General features: G+C 41.5%; 1 protein-coding gene and 1 long non-coding RNA gene across 7 annotated transcripts in view; one reads left to right on the top strand and one right to left on the bottom strand.

Annotated features, from left to right (window-relative positions):
- Positions 1-12,004, bottom strand: part of PNPLA4 (patatin like domain 4, phospholipase and triacylglycerol lipase) — a 33,843-nt gene extending 21,839 nt beyond the window's left edge. For 4 of the 5 annotated variants that reach the window (XR_012515597.1, XR_012515596.1, XM_074391508.1 and 1 more), the window contains exons 1-4: positions 11,065-11,945; positions 10,584-10,776; positions 6,642-6,736; positions 6,351-6,486 (exon numbers count right to left, since the gene is read on the bottom strand). Coding sequence is in view for 3 of the 5 variants with exons in the window: in XM_074391508.1 (XP_074247609.1) it covers positions 6,351-6,486; positions 6,642-6,736; positions 10,584-10,776; positions 11,065-11,105 (465 nt within the window). In the remaining 2 variants the exon portion in view is untranslated. The other variant, XM_003920289.2, reaches the window with a different exon arrangement.
- Positions 12,005-12,133: 129 nt separating this feature from the next.
- LOC141582832 (uncharacterized) overlaps positions 12,134-15,221 on the top strand; it is a 410,126-nt gene continuing 407,038 nt past the window's right edge. For both annotated transcript variants that reach the window (XR_012515746.1, XR_012515745.1), the window contains exons 1-2: positions 12,134-12,225; positions 13,243-14,114. This is a non-coding gene — a long non-coding RNA (uncharacterized LOC141582832). The remainder of the gene's footprint in view (positions 12,226-13,242; positions 14,115-15,221) is intronic.

The following is a 15,221-nucleotide window of genomic DNA, read 5'->3' on the forward strand; positions in this document are numbered from 1 at the left end:
CGAAGCACAGACAGCTATCAGAAGAAATAACTATCTGGGTAATAATCTGGGCCCCTACTGCTAGGAGTGCAGTGTTTGTGGTTGAGAACGTTCATGTAGCAAGCAGGAATATACTTTTCACACCCCATCACTTGGTACAGAGCTTTAAATGTTGGACATATGTGAAACCACTGATTTGTGTTCTTACTATATACACAATGATAAAAATGAGAGCTAGTGACTTCCTCTAGCAACAGTATAAAACATTGCCAGGTGCTCATTCCCAACACGTTCTGATTGACTCTATTCATTTTGCATTTTATAGAAAAGAGGTGTTTAGAAAATTATGTGGCCTAGCTTCCTTAGGGATTAATTCTCAAGTTTCATTTATGCCTAAAGTTTACTGTGGACTTTAATGAGAATCTAACTGCTTATACAGAACCTGCTGGTGTAGTTGAAATTCAAAGACAGATTCAAATTTATCTTCCCCAGTTTTTCCAAGATAATGACGAATCTTAAATTCAGTTCTTATTTCACCTTCACAAGGCTAAATGTGAGAGGATCTTGTTAACAGCATTCTCACACATGCAAAGAAGTTCAGGGCATCACTACAATAGAGACAGGGCAATTTTTTCCCAGGAGGGTCAGGACACTACTGTGCAGGAAAGACTTCCTGGGTACCTCTATCCTACAGCATTCACACGTGTCAAAAGACCCTTTCAGAAAACACTTGTGCATCAGTCTTAAACATGAAGAATTCAATGATTTGTACCAATTCAGGGAAGTAGTGGAACTCCACCACACCATGGCAGTGTTAAATTACACATCACTTCTGCTCAGCCTTGGAGGAGGCATATGATTTTCCTTTAACCAAGGGGCTCATCTCTCTAGTTATGTTTGCTGAAGGCTAATATTAAAATGTGTTTAGATTTCCTAGTTGCATGCATGCTTCTAAAGAAAAACAACTCACAATAAAATCTGGAACTTGAAATGAATGAGTTGGTATGTAAAATGTACACACTTGACACTCAGGGTATAATGTGTATTGTGGCACACCAGGAGAGGTATCAGGAAGGAATCATGTTAAATAACGTACAGTATAAAGAGATGGATGTCTGGAGAGTGGAGGCACTTGAAGGTGACCATGCACATCTGGTATGTACTTAAGAGCTGATGAAATACTTTCAAACATACTTCATTTGACCTTGTTCCAAAGGGCTCCATCTTACAGATGAAGAAAGCAAGGCTCCAGGAAGTTGAGACTCACTGAGCACCCCAGAGTCCACCAACGACAGCGTTAGGTGGGTGTACACCACCCCTCCATGACTCTTTTCCATCCCATAAATTATCTGCATTTGCAGGAACTGATCTCAGCTTGGTCTTGATCTGTTGGCGCCCACAGACATAAAGGGTCATGAATTTGATCCTTAGAAGGAACATTTTTCTGGGTGTGGCACCTGGAAATAAATCTCTCAGATAGATGGAAAATAAAGACAAGATTTTGGAGGGGGGCCTTCTGAAGCTCTGGTTAACTCTATAAAGGGATCTCCCCTCTGCAGGCCGCCTTCAAGTAGTTGAGTAGCAGACATCATCTGTGTTTCCCTTTGTTGGTATAGTCACTATTAGGAAGGAGGGTAATGGTTGGCACTAATAAATTCTGAACAAAGGAATGCCTTAAGGCCTGAATCTGTCTTATAACAGTGTATAAAATAGAAAAGACTGAGTTAAATACCCATGGACATAAGATTCAAAATTCTGTGGAAATTCAACCCCAAATAAAATGAATAGTTGGACCACATAGTCAGCAAGGGTTCCAAGAAAACAATCAACTAGCATTGGAGCTATCAAATGAGTGATTTTCCATGCCACTAAAGGTGAAGCTCATTAAGATAAATTAAGTATGAATCATCACACAAAATTATTTCTCTTAAAAAAGAAGGCCTATAATGATGAGCTGTGAAATCAAATGCCTAACGGTGGCAAAAACTCAGGAGCAACCATTTCCTGAAGTATTATAGATACCAGTTAGCATGTTGTTCACGAAGACAGGTGATAAGTAAGTGGGTAAAGAATAACAATGATAAGAAAAAGTAAGTCCTATTCAGCCTAAAGAAAAAAAAAGCTGTGATGTAACATGGCTTTAAAATTTCATGACAGATTTATACAAGGGCACTGAGCAGGGGTGTGTGTGACTTATTATGTTATTCATTATTTATGAAATACTGGCTCCATTCAGCATGCATAAATGGGTTTACCATTTAAAACACACTTTCACATGCTTTATCTTATTTATTCCACACAGCAACACTAGTTAGTATTACTGTGCAAATTACTCCATTTCAGAGATGAGAAAACTGAGGCTCAAAAATAATAAGTCGAAGAGGACAACATTAGGAAACAACAGGCCTAGACATGATCATCAGGACACTCATAAAACAAGTAATCATCCTTGAGGGCATTCAAAAAGACTTTAAAATACACACACACACACACACACACACACACTCACACATTCTAAGCTATAAGTTTCTAGTTGGATTTTCAGGTACATAGAGACTCTCTGTAACAAACAGCATCAGTCAGCTAGTGAGTGATGAAAAACTAGGCATTTAAAAAATCAACTATTAAGTAGCAGAATAAATGAGTTAATGATAAAAACACACAGAAAATACATGGAGCAAAGTTTAAAGGAGGTAAAAATAATCAGTGTTTAGTATCTCATGGTCTCCTATGCTCTTTTACTCTATCTTGAGTTTTAATCAACTGTCTCTTTTTCTGTGTCCCCCAACCCCTCCATCTACAGAATATCCAGATACTAAGAAGTAGACCTGTATTACTTTATTTACACACTGCTGATAAAGACATACCCAAGGCTGGGTAAATTAAAAGAAAAAAGAAAAAGAGGTCTAATGGCCTCACAATTCCATGTGGCTGGGGAGTCCTCACAATCATAGTGGAAGGCAAATAGTGGAAGTCACGTCTTACATGGCAGCAGGCAAGAGAGAGGAGAGAGAAGCAAATGCAGAAACCCCTTATAAAACCATCAGATGTTCTGAGACTATTCACTACCATAAGGACAGGATGGGATGGGGGAAACCATCCCCATGATCCAATTATCTCCCATTGGGTCCCTCCCACAACACATGAGAATTATGGGAACTACAATTCAAGGTGAGATTTGGGTGGGGGCACAGAGAAACCATATCAAGACCCCAGGCTGTGTGCTCAGAGCCAGGTATGCCAAGCCCTGGGATATCCACAGCTACCCATCATTGAGCTGCCTCAGTACATGGTTTCAGGAACTCAGAGCCTCCTATCTCCATCTAAGGGGAGTGGTGTGACCTTCAGGCAGCCTCCCCAAACCCCAACCAAAAAGGTCAGAACTACCATCCTCCCATGGTATCACCTCATGCCACATTCTCCCACCAGCCTCTTTCAATGGAACAAATACACTTGATTATGTCCCTACCTGACAGGGGGTTTATTTTACTTCCCCTTCATGCTTCTTCCTTTGCTCCATCATCCCTAGTCTTCCTGTCCTCTCACTCTTTTCTGCTAAATGCTTCATGAGTATTCCAGGCATAGGTTTCACACAGTTTGATAGTCACCATCTGCTATCAAGGAACTAACTATTCATCCTTCCTTCTTTTTAGTTCTGAAAAATGTTAAAACATCCTCCTAAACATGTAGAATGTTTCTTGTAGAACCTAGAATAAATGTCAATTATTCGATATTCTCCTTACAAAGTATCATACATTTATATCAACAATTTCTCTTCTGTTCAATGAACTCAAGTAATTACAGCAATTCTCTGAATAGTTATTATCCAAAACAAAGGAACTAGAAAAACGTCATGTTTACTTAACAGCAATAGTTTTCTATTTCCATTATAACAATTACTATAAATTTAACTGCTTTAAAAAAGACAAAAGTATTGTCATACAGTCTGGGGATCCAAAGTCTGGTATGGGTCTCCCTGGGGAAAATCCAGGTGTCAGCAGTGCTGTGTCTCTTTCTGGAGGCTGTGGGGGAGAATGTGTCTCTCCTTCAGGGTGTTAGGAGAATTCAGTTCCACAGGTTACAGGGCAGAGAGCCCCTTTTCTTGGCTGGCTGTCAGCGGGGAACTGTTTTCCTAGAAGCCTCTGTGCTCCCCTGGTATGTGGCTCCTACATCTCCAAACAAGCCACGGTACACAGAATCCAGGAAAGGTGTCCATTTTTCAAGATTCATGTATTTAGTTTGGGTCCACTTGGATAACACGGGATCATCCTCTTATCTCAGACCTTTGACTTAATCACATCTACAGAATCCCTTTTGCCAGGTAAAGTTACATCTGGACAGGTTCTGGGAATTAGGGTAAGGACACCTTTGGCTGTCATTCTTCTGTCTACCAGAAGACAGAAGATGGATGAGCATTTTATCCAGCATGGGATATAGTTAGGGAAGAATGCTAGACACATGGACCACAGTCCCAGCTGGGCCCCATCAGCTATGTAATTTTGCCCAGGTCATAGAGTATGGAGGGCCTAGCTTCTTTCTTTTCTTTTGTTTTAAATCGGGCCAGTGTAACAGATGGCACCTTGGTTCATATCCGTTTGTTTCACACATATTACCAAGTGCCTATACGTACAATGACTGGCAGTGAGGCAGGTACTGGGCCACGGCAGTGAGCAAACCAGAGAAATCCCTGTCTCTTGGAGCTTACATTCTGGTGAAGGAAGATGGACAACACAAGCTAACCAAGACAGCACTAAAAGAGGTAGCATGCTAAACAGTGATACATAAATCAGGATTGGATGTAGGAAGGTCAGGGGCTAAGAGTTCTGTCATTGTAGACAGAGAAGCCAGGGATGGACTCTGTGAGAAAGTGAGGGCTGGGGGCAGAATCCCCCTCATTTCATGTCACAATAGCACACAGTCTGTTCCGAGGTAAACAAGAAGATACATGCCTGCCCACTGCAAGCCTTCTCTGTCTGTATTGGACATGGATGACTTAGGATCACTTAGCATGTGTTGCCCAGCTCTTCCCTTTACACTGTCAAGTCTACATTATATTGTAATAAGATAATAGAAAAATGCCTTTTTCTAAGATAGCAAGACTCTTAATTTATAAGTGAGAGACTGATGTAATAGGGACACCAAGGAAAAGTATTCTAAACTATTAAGTGGCAAAGTAATTTTACTTGTCAATTCAACATTTCATTAAGTATTTCAAATGGCAGTGTCCAAATAGATGGGATTTTACCACTTATTCTCAACCCATTACTTTCTGCTGTATCAAAACCTACATTTTCTATGTTACCTGAAGCTTGTTACAATTTACACTAGAGAGAAAAACAAGAAAAAATTTCAAGAGAAGTACACCCTTTCTACCTTACAAATATTCAGTGCATTACCACAGTAAGCACACTGTTATTTGGAAATCAATCAGTTGAAGGATTTACCAGAGATAATGAATTCTCAACCAATCAACTTTCAAATGTGTTTGGACTGAAAGACATTAGAACAAAACGGAAGAAATAAAATGGAATATTAGATTGAAAAGTTAAGAGACCTGGGTACCAGAATTGGCTCCCGCTGTCACGCAGGATAATCTTGGGTACATAGGTACGTACATCACATAAAATCTTTCCATTCACTTCTCTGTTAAAAACTTAAAAGGCACCAGGCATGGTGGCTCATGCCTATAATTCCAGCACTTTGGGAGGCTGAGGCGGGCAGATCATTTGAGGTCAGGAGTTCAAGACCGGCCTGGCCAACATGGTGAAACCCTGTCTCTACTAAAAATATAAAAATTAGGTGGCCATGGTGGCACATGCCTGTAATTCCAGCTACTCAGGAGGCTGAGGCAGGAGAATTACCTGAATCTGGGAGACGGAGGTTGCAGTGAGCCGAGATTGTACCACTGCATTCCACCCTGGGAAACAGAGTGAGACTCCATCTCAAAACAAAAACATAAAAGGGTCACAATAACACGTGTCCTACCTGATTTACAGAAGGACTTGAAGGATTGAATAAGAGAGTACATGTTAAAAACCCTACATCACTGCTACATAAATTTCAGGAATTATTATTGCTACTAAACTTTGCCAGCTACTTGCATCACATGATCAATGTGAGATCTGAATATTGAAGGAAAACACTGACAAGTACAAGGAGCTTCTGGATCACAGTGCATCATGGAGCAGCAGCCTCAGGAAGGATCCTGGTGAATACTTTCATCAAACACGTAATTTACTGAGCACTTAACCATCTATAGGGCCTGATAACAGACACAGGATCTAAAGAACGTGGTGATATTCATTACTTTATTTGAAGTATTGAAATCAGTACTTGCTGATTTCTTCAAATGGGAAATGTGGTTCCGTTACCTTAATAAGGTCCTCTCTGGAGGAAAAATTGGAGACTAAGTAATTTTCTCTGGTTTTGGTGTTGGAGATGGATACGTGCAGTCGGTTCTGAGCCAGCTCATGAGCATTGGAAGGAAGAATCAACTCCATTCCACTTCTAAAGAAGAAAAATCAATCTGCATTATTCACCTTTAATTATTGAATGCCTTGTAAATATTTTACAAGAGAGGATGCTGGGCTTGCCACAGTTTGTACAGAGAGTCGTCAACACTCTGTCTTCATGTACTTTTGGGCAAAATGTACTCTGCATACCTTAGTCGGGCCATGAAGTCATAACCAGGTGTTACTGCCCCGAAAGACTGCCTTCTGGCTTCTTCAGCAAACTTGTAAGTAAATTGGCTACATTCCTAGAAAAAGAAAATTAAGAAGTGACTCTATGTGTTATAAAGAAAGAAATCATTCCACTTCTAAGGAGATTCTATAGACCCAACAGCAAATGTAGGGTGTCACATCATTAAAGGTGTGCAAATTCCCCCCCTGGCCAGGGCCTCACCCACCATTCTCAGGCCCTTTGTGAGTTATACATTCTTACAATCCTAATCCTTTTTTTTTTGTTGTTTGTTTTTTTCATTTGTAAAGCACCTTAAATGGCCTTTGCCCTCATCTGAAAAACCCTTGAAGGCGCAATCTGAATTTTAATTAAGCACATTCTTCAAAAGGTTTCCTCAGTGCAATTAACCTTCTCTCTTACCCCAGTTTTGTGGTCTCAGCAGCAGTTTGATTACAACCCTATAACAGAGTTGATTACAAATGACAGCACCAGTGACAGAAATAGGAGTGGTGATGTCTATGGTTTGCACAGACTGAATCAGAGTCTTCAGAGATTCATCTTGGACACTGGTATTTTATAAAGATTTTCAGGGATGCTCGTGTCTACCCTGAACTGGGATCCACAGAGGTGACAGTGTCAGTTCATCTTCATATCATCCTGCAACTTGGGTATAACCACCCCACTTAACAGATAAGAAAACGGAGGCTTGGAGAGTTCAAGTGCCTGTCCCAATATTTCATTAAAAATGAGTCTCAGAGTCAGGATTTGCACTCAAGTCTGTTTTGTACTAAATAATGAATTAATGTAGCAACTAACTGGGCACCAGGGATTTGGCTAGGCACTGGGATTTGAAGACGACAAGATGCAAAGAATCTGTGCTCATGAGAATTGTAGTGCCTCCAAGAGCAGGTCACAGAGGGTTATGGGAGCCCCCATGAGGTGTGTTTTGCTCTCATTTAGTGCAAAAAATAAATAACAACAGGTAAACTGATTTGAGAATATGAGGACATCAAGTCTCAAATTCAGGTAAATTATTCAATGTCTTAACATTGCAGAATTTCAGTTAAGTGGCTATATTATTGCAGTGGTCTCTCTTCTCCCCACAAAGATGTCCACATTCTAGTCCCCAGAACCTGTGACTAGGAAACCTGCTATGTTAAAAGGGACTTTTAGATGCAATTAAGGAACTTGAGATGAGGAGATACTTTTGGATAACCTGAGTAGGCCCAATGTCATCACAGGGGTTTTTGTAAGGGAAGAAGGGAGGTGGGAGAGCCAGAGCTAGAGATTCAAGACACTGTGCTTATGGCTTTAGAAATCAAGGAAGGGGTCAGGAGCTAAGGTGTCTGGGCACCCTCCAGAAACTGGAAAACGTAAGGAAATGAATTCTCCCCTGGAGACTCTGGAGAGAGTGAGCATGGACATTTTAATTTTGGCCCAGTGAGGCCCTTTTAGACTTATGACCTCCAGAGCTGGAAGATGATAAACACATGCTGTTTTAAGCCACGAACTTGAAAGTCTTTTGTCAAAGCAGCAACATAAAATGAATAGAGTGGGTGTCAATCTCCAACCTCATGGGTTGCCAAAGGTTTCCCTCCAATTTGTTACCCGGGCTGGGACTTAAATATAAACAGGAATGGGACAGGGGACAAAGGTGAAAGCAGAGGATAGTAAAAACAAGAGCAAGAACAACTCTGAGAGGGGCACAGAGCTGAAATGTGTCCCTGTGGTGTGCCACAAGTAGGACTAAGTCACATGGGGCCTTGTGATGCATGCTGAGAAACCCAGGCCACATTATCCTAAGTCAACAGAGAGCCCCTGCCCCGGCGGGGGGTGGCGGGGGATGCAATGAAGTGATGAGATGTGCCTTTGGGTGACATCACTCTAAGTGCCATGAGGTGGGTGGAGTGTAGGCAGCTTGAATTGATATAGGCTGCAGGAAGCTTCTAGGTGAGAAATGTGGGTAGCCCTACAAAATGTATGTTCATTTTACTGAGCTAGACTGCCCATCTACCCTATTTCTTTGTACTCATTTTAGTTATATTCAATACTCTACATATCCTAGAACAATTCATCTTTGACTTCCCCACTGAGTGTAGCACCATGGCTTCCCTGCAAATTGTGAGGGCTGAGGAACGGCTTGCAGCACTGAGCTCTTCCATATCAATGTCTAAATTTGCCTACCACCTAAAATATGCCCAGCATCAGGTGCCCCTCTTAATTATTCATGCCTAAGCTCAGAACAAGATTAATTACACATGTATTTGTCACAACAGTAAAAAACTTGAGGAACTTACACCATCAGTGAGAACTGAGTGAACGTAAATCTGAGTAGGTAGAAACATTTGCTAAAAAAAACTCAAGGCTGTCCTACAGGTAGATTATTTCAAATGCTAAAAATAAAGGAAATAATATAACCTTAAGTCAAAAGGTTACTACAGCTGAAAAATTATTTTGAAGAACAAATGAGGATGCCCCAAGAAAACAAAGAAAATTATTTTCCACCTTCCCATGGGAGTACCAGAAAAAGACACCTTTTCATCATACCAACACCATCAGACAACACAACCCAGCCTCTCATTTGGTGCAAAAAATAAATAACAACAGGTAAACTGAACTGAGAATATGATGATATCAAGTCTCCAATTCAGGTAAATTATTCAGTGTCTCAACATGGCAGAATTTCAGTTAAGTATAAGTGGCTGTATTATTGCAGTATTTCCAAATCAGGTTAATTCTAAATCATACAATACATTTTTTAATTTGCTCAGAATTAGAAACCAAGTCTACGTAACTCCAGAGCTCAGGATTTGCCATAGCTGAAGGAAAGACTGCAGTAAAAAGGAAGAAGTGACGCCCTGTGAGTCCTCTGCTTCAAAAACGAAACACAGTTATGGGAAAGAGGTAGCTTATAATTCAAAGCATATGATTCTGCTAGTTTAGGGGAAATTTTCCAACCTCATTTATACCTTGCATGACTTAAGGTTCTCATCCTGTGTAATCTTGGCAGTTTGAAATCACTTTTCTAGTTCCCTGTAAATCAACCATATAAAGACAGGAAGATAAGTGGATTTCTGAATGATTGGCCTCAAACCTAGCTTCCCTTTGATAAGGAGCTCACAACACATCTGCAATGAGATTTTGATGTTTAAAATTGCATAGTTTTGGAATTTTAAATGTGACTGAAATTCATTCTTGGGCATGAGATGTTAAATTGTTATTTCACTATTGTTCAAAGCTGCTAGAGTATGTAATGATTAAGAAATGAAAAACTACAATATAGAAAAAATATATATATATAATATTCTCCAACTACAGAATCCAGTTCTCACAGTCAGCAAATAATTGATCACTGTGTGGCTAGCAGAAAACAGATTTTTAAAACATAGATTGCATTAAATAAAATACTTAATGAAGACTCATTTGTATTAGTTCTGGATAAATTGCTTGGAACTCGGAGCTTCCTCTTACTGTGAGAATTAGAAAGGAATTAAATTCCTATACCACTTAACAGAAACTGCATGCCCACATTTTAATTTATGTATCTATTTCTAAGTAGCAGTGAGTACAGACTTGTTGTCCACATGTTCATGACCTTGAAAACAGGCCCCTTGCTTTTCTCATGAGCATAGAAACAAATATTCTTTGCTTGAAAGGAACAGAGCTAGAATCTTAAGGATAAATAAAAACTCAAGAGTAATATAAGGCATTTTATTTCCTTATTTCACTGTCACCCAAAATAATCTTTTCCACAACCAGAGCACAGATCCCTAATGATTACATTTTAAAAGAGAAGTCCTAATCCTGTTTCCAAGGCAAAGGATTATTTCTCTGCAGTGTTAACTTAGTTGAGTCAATGCTCATGTTTGCTTTGAGTCTTAATTTCTTGATGAGGAACACAGCCTAAGTTACTACTTAATTACCTCTATTTTATCTGGTGCTGTTAACAGAACAGAAGCAACCAAGGATCCCGCAGAAGCACCAGCGAAGGCTTTGACATCCTTCAGAAGCTTTTTGCCATGTTTGCAAAGTGCAGATGCTGCCCCCAAGTGGTAAATGCCCAGAAATCCACACGCTGCAAATGACAAGTTGATGTGCTTCATTCTAGCTGCAGCACTGGCAATACAAAAAACAAAAAATACTGTTAAGTTGGAATAGTTTACCAGGTACTGTGTAGTCTTATGCTGATCATTGTTCCAAGGCTTTCTTCTAACATTATCCCGTTTTAAGCACAGTCGTTTCAATTCATTCTAATTAAACACAGGAATCTTTCAAAGAAACATTTTCTTTCTCTCCTCACCTTGACCCAAGTCTTCAACAGTACAAAAAAAAAAAAAAAAAAAAATTACAACGTTCCACATTTATTCGGTACATAGATTATTATGCAATCTAAGATTTAATTACTTGTCAAGAAACAGATGTAGGATTACAGATGGCAAGGGCATTTGGTCTTTTCTCTTGACACTTTGAAACGTTTTGCAGGGTGAGGGAGGCGCTACTATTATGGAAAGAGAAAATTATTACAGACTGTATCAAATTCCAAATGAAAAACACATTTGTTCTGGGTAAGTGTATCAGAAAATGTCAAATATAGCTCCGTACTCCCCTTCCCAATTTCTATTGTGAGCACCCACATTTTTATAAACATCAATACAATTATTCAGTAACGCAATAAGCAATCACTCAACAATGCAATACATTTCTTTGCCAAGTATCTCAAGACAAACTGAGGTCATGACTGGTGAAGGCAAATTAAGGCCCCATGCAATATCAGCCACGCCACTTTATACTTGCAATACATCTAAATACAAAATTATATGTTTTCCTATTCCTCAGTGGGCAGAATTTGCCCACTTGAATGAAATCGTGCCTCTACAAGGCTGTCCATTCTGAGGGTCTCAGGGTTTCCCTGGGGGCCGAAGGGCCCCATTCAAGGACCCCAACATCAGGCACATTGCCAAGGCCTCGAATTTAGGGACCTAAGACAGCCTGTTCTGATGCACCCGGCCAGGCCCTGTGAGGGCAGGAGGCTCGGCCGCCGCAGGCTGCGCTGGCGTCCGCGTAGACTGAGTCCCGGTCACCGATCCGGGGCCAAGCCCCAGTTTTGATTCCATTTTTGCAAATGGGGACGGATAGAGGGTTGAGTGCTCAGCATCGAGGAGGCCAGGCCCGGTCAGCACAGGCTCAGTGCCCTCCGGTGACTTGGAGGCCGGCGGGGCCAGGGTGGTGCCCGCATCAGTCTCGCAGAAACACCCCGCAACCCTCCAAGCCCTTGCTAGGCCCCACGGTTCCCTACCAATGCAGCCCCGGGACATTTCCGTGTTGAACGTGTCCCTTTAACCAGAAGGCGGGGCTGGACCGTCACTCAACCCTCTTCCGCCTATGAAGGCCGGGCTACGCTCGCCGCGAGCCTGCCCAGTAAAGTCCTGCGGCAGGGGTAAGTGCCGCCTCCCGCGCAGGTATGTGACGTCATCGCGCCGACGCCGGCGTCTGTTCGGCTCCGCCTGCTTTAGGTAAACTTTTGTACTTAACCTGGCTGCCAGATCGGAGCGTCCTCCAGCTCAGGCAAGACTTACTCGTTTAGAGTTATGTTATCTTCGAGTACCTAGAGAGATGTTTAGAGACATGTCCACACCACTCTAGGATGTGGACTCTAGAGAGGTGTTTTAATCCCTGCGTACCTATTAACGCTACTTGGCCGTCACCTGCGAGCCTACTGACCTTTAATGATCCTCGTTTTCTATGCCCCGGAAGTGCCTATCTCTCTTCGCGTCTGTTTCCCAGAAGTGAATCCTCCCTGTTCACCTTTGCGCCCGCCAGGGTGGTCCAGCTGCCGCTAGGGGCGGAGTCCAGGGGCTAAGCAGGGGCTGGACCTCCTGCAGCCTTTTAAGGCTTGTCTTTAGTTTTTTTCCGAAGTGCCATATAAGAGAAAGGCTGGACTATGATCCTGGGGAACTTTCACATCCTTAGTTGACCTTATGCTGTGTGACCTTGGGCAGGTAGCATAACCTCTCTGAGTTTCCCGTGTGCTTCATGTGCAGTTTGAAATGATGAAATGAGAGAGCTAAGTTGGAAAGCTCGTTCCACATAGGGGGCCGTGAGCAGGTGGTCGTTGTGTCCTCTGGCGCTACTGGCTCAGACTTAAGCAGCTTCAACGACCGCCAAGATGCCTGCTATGGTCACCAAGATTTAAAGGACTCTGACAATTCTCTCTCTCCCCGAACAGTGTTTTCCCTATCTAATCCTAATAACCAAGCCTGGAGGAATCTCTGACTTTGTGATTGAAGGCTCCCCAGGTCCCCTGGCTTAAGGACAGAGATTTACTTTCTCTGAGGCTACAAAGGAGCATCTGGGAGATGGCGAGAGAGTCTCTACCTTAAGCAAAGCAGGGAGAAGGGGTGAAGCTCTACAAATTGCCTCTGGCTTGGGCTTTTTCTTTCTCTCTCTTCTGGGGTGTCTCCTCTGGCCAACAACACCTGTGACTCCTTGATGTGATGACTAGGAAAGGTATTTTGTTTTTAATTCATGTAACTAATCTTTACAGAAAATAGATCCTGAAAACACCTTATTTTCTGATTACAGAGTGACTGCATTACTCAGAATTCTTTACTGCCACCGGAATTGAAAGGGAAGGCACAACCTACATTAGGAAAATGCAGGACACACTCCAGTCCTTAAACCTTCCACAATCCTCTAACTCTTTAAGTCCAATGTGATCCTCCCCAGAACTGCATTCTCCAGGAAGCTCATGAGAAAGGAAGAATCCCAGGTCCCATCCCTGATGTCCTGAATCGGTGTCTGCATTTTAACAGAATCCTGAAGCACTTGTCTAACCCCTTTGGCTATGTTATGGTCTGAAGGGATACCTCCAAAATTCACATATTAAAATAACCCCAAGGTTATGATATTAGGAGGTGGGGCCTTTGGGAGGTAATTAAGTCACGAGGGTGGAGCCTTCATGAATAGGATTAGTTCTCTTAGAAAAAGGACCCCAGAGCTCCCTTTCCACCATGTAAGGATACAAGTACAAGAAGACGGCAGACTGCAAATTGGAAAAGGGCCCTCCTCAGAACCTGATCATCTTGGCATCTTGATCTCAGACTTCCATCTTCCAGAACTGTGAGAAATAAATTTCTTTTATAAATACCCAGTCAATGATACTTTATTATAGTAGCTTGAATGGACTAAGACTGGTGGTCTGGTTTAAAGTGATGTCGTGGCATCAGAAATTTAAGGAGAGACTGGATTCACAGAACTGGAATCTGGGATGCCGTTGACAGAACAAATATTTCCTGTACTTGGACATTGTCAGCAGCTTGATTCAGGAGACAGATGAAAGCTTTATCACCGGTCAGCCTGGATGAACGCCACAACTTTGGACTCTTTCACATAAAGGAAAGATAAGAGCATCCACTATTTCTACACCTGGCTGGCAGAGTGAGATCTCACCAAAGGTAAGTCTCTTTGGAACAGCAAAATGCTCCATAATTTAACTCCTAAAATTTTAAACTTGTTTCCTCCTTACTCCCTTCTGCCTCATATCGTATCTCCATGTAACTAGTTACAAGTTCAGCTCCCAGCTGGGTGAGGTGGCATGTGCCTGTAGTCTCAGCCACTCAGGAGGCTGAGGTGGGAGTATCACTTGAGCCTAAGAGTTCATCTTCAGCCAGGGCAAGGTAATGAGACCTTATCTCTAAAGAAAAAACTAAAAGAGTTCAGCTTTCTCGTGTAAGGAATAATATCATATTCATTCACATTTGTCTTTGTCATCTCATTGCCAAGCCTAGCACTTGGCACATAGTATATGATCAATAAATATTTGTTTTGGATGTTGGATTTAAGTAAATTACCATTGTGATCTGAATATACAGTAATTTAATTGCCCTTTAAAATGTTTTTTTCTGTGATTAATTTGCTTACTTTTGCTCTTCTGTTTTCCTTAGTAATGTAGTTTCAAATGGGTTTATTTAGCCATTTATCATATAATTATTAAGCATGCGTTGTATAGCAAAAGTTGCATTGGTACAGGGCCTACACAGTTGAAATAATTTAGCCCTTATCATCAGGGATGCAAGAGTCCAGTGGGTAGGGAGACATCTGATGTGTAATTACAGAGGTGCGATGATGTGGTATTGCAAAGCCACACAGAGATACCCTGGTTGTGCACCAGGAGCTACAGAGTAGGAAACCTTTACCTCTAAGAGGTGCCTAGAGTAGCACCCAGCACATGAACAAAATGCTTCAGCTTGATGGCTCCTTTTCCTCTCCAATACTCCCTCCCAGGAGATTTTATCCTGTATCCCATAAAGGGGGAGAAATGGACATGGATAAGGGATGCTTGTCCACGCCTCTGCTCCAGGGATAGGACCGTATCTCAGAATCTTTGAGTCTAATCAGTTCTTCCAATCTACTCTGCTTGTGGTGTTATTTCATTTTCCTCTCTTAGCATCTTAACACCTCAATATCTCTTGTTGGTCAACATTGCAAGTATTTTTTTTTTTTAAACAACAAATCTCTTATCTGTGTTTGCAACTCTTGAGCCTGTGGATGCAAATATAATA

Source organism: Saimiri boliviensis, chromosome X (assembly GCF_048565385.1).
Source record: "Saimiri boliviensis isolate mSaiBol1 chromosome X, mSaiBol1.pri, whole genome shotgun sequence".
Taxonomy (NCBI): domain Eukaryota; kingdom Metazoa; phylum Chordata; class Mammalia; order Primates; family Cebidae; genus Saimiri; species Saimiri boliviensis.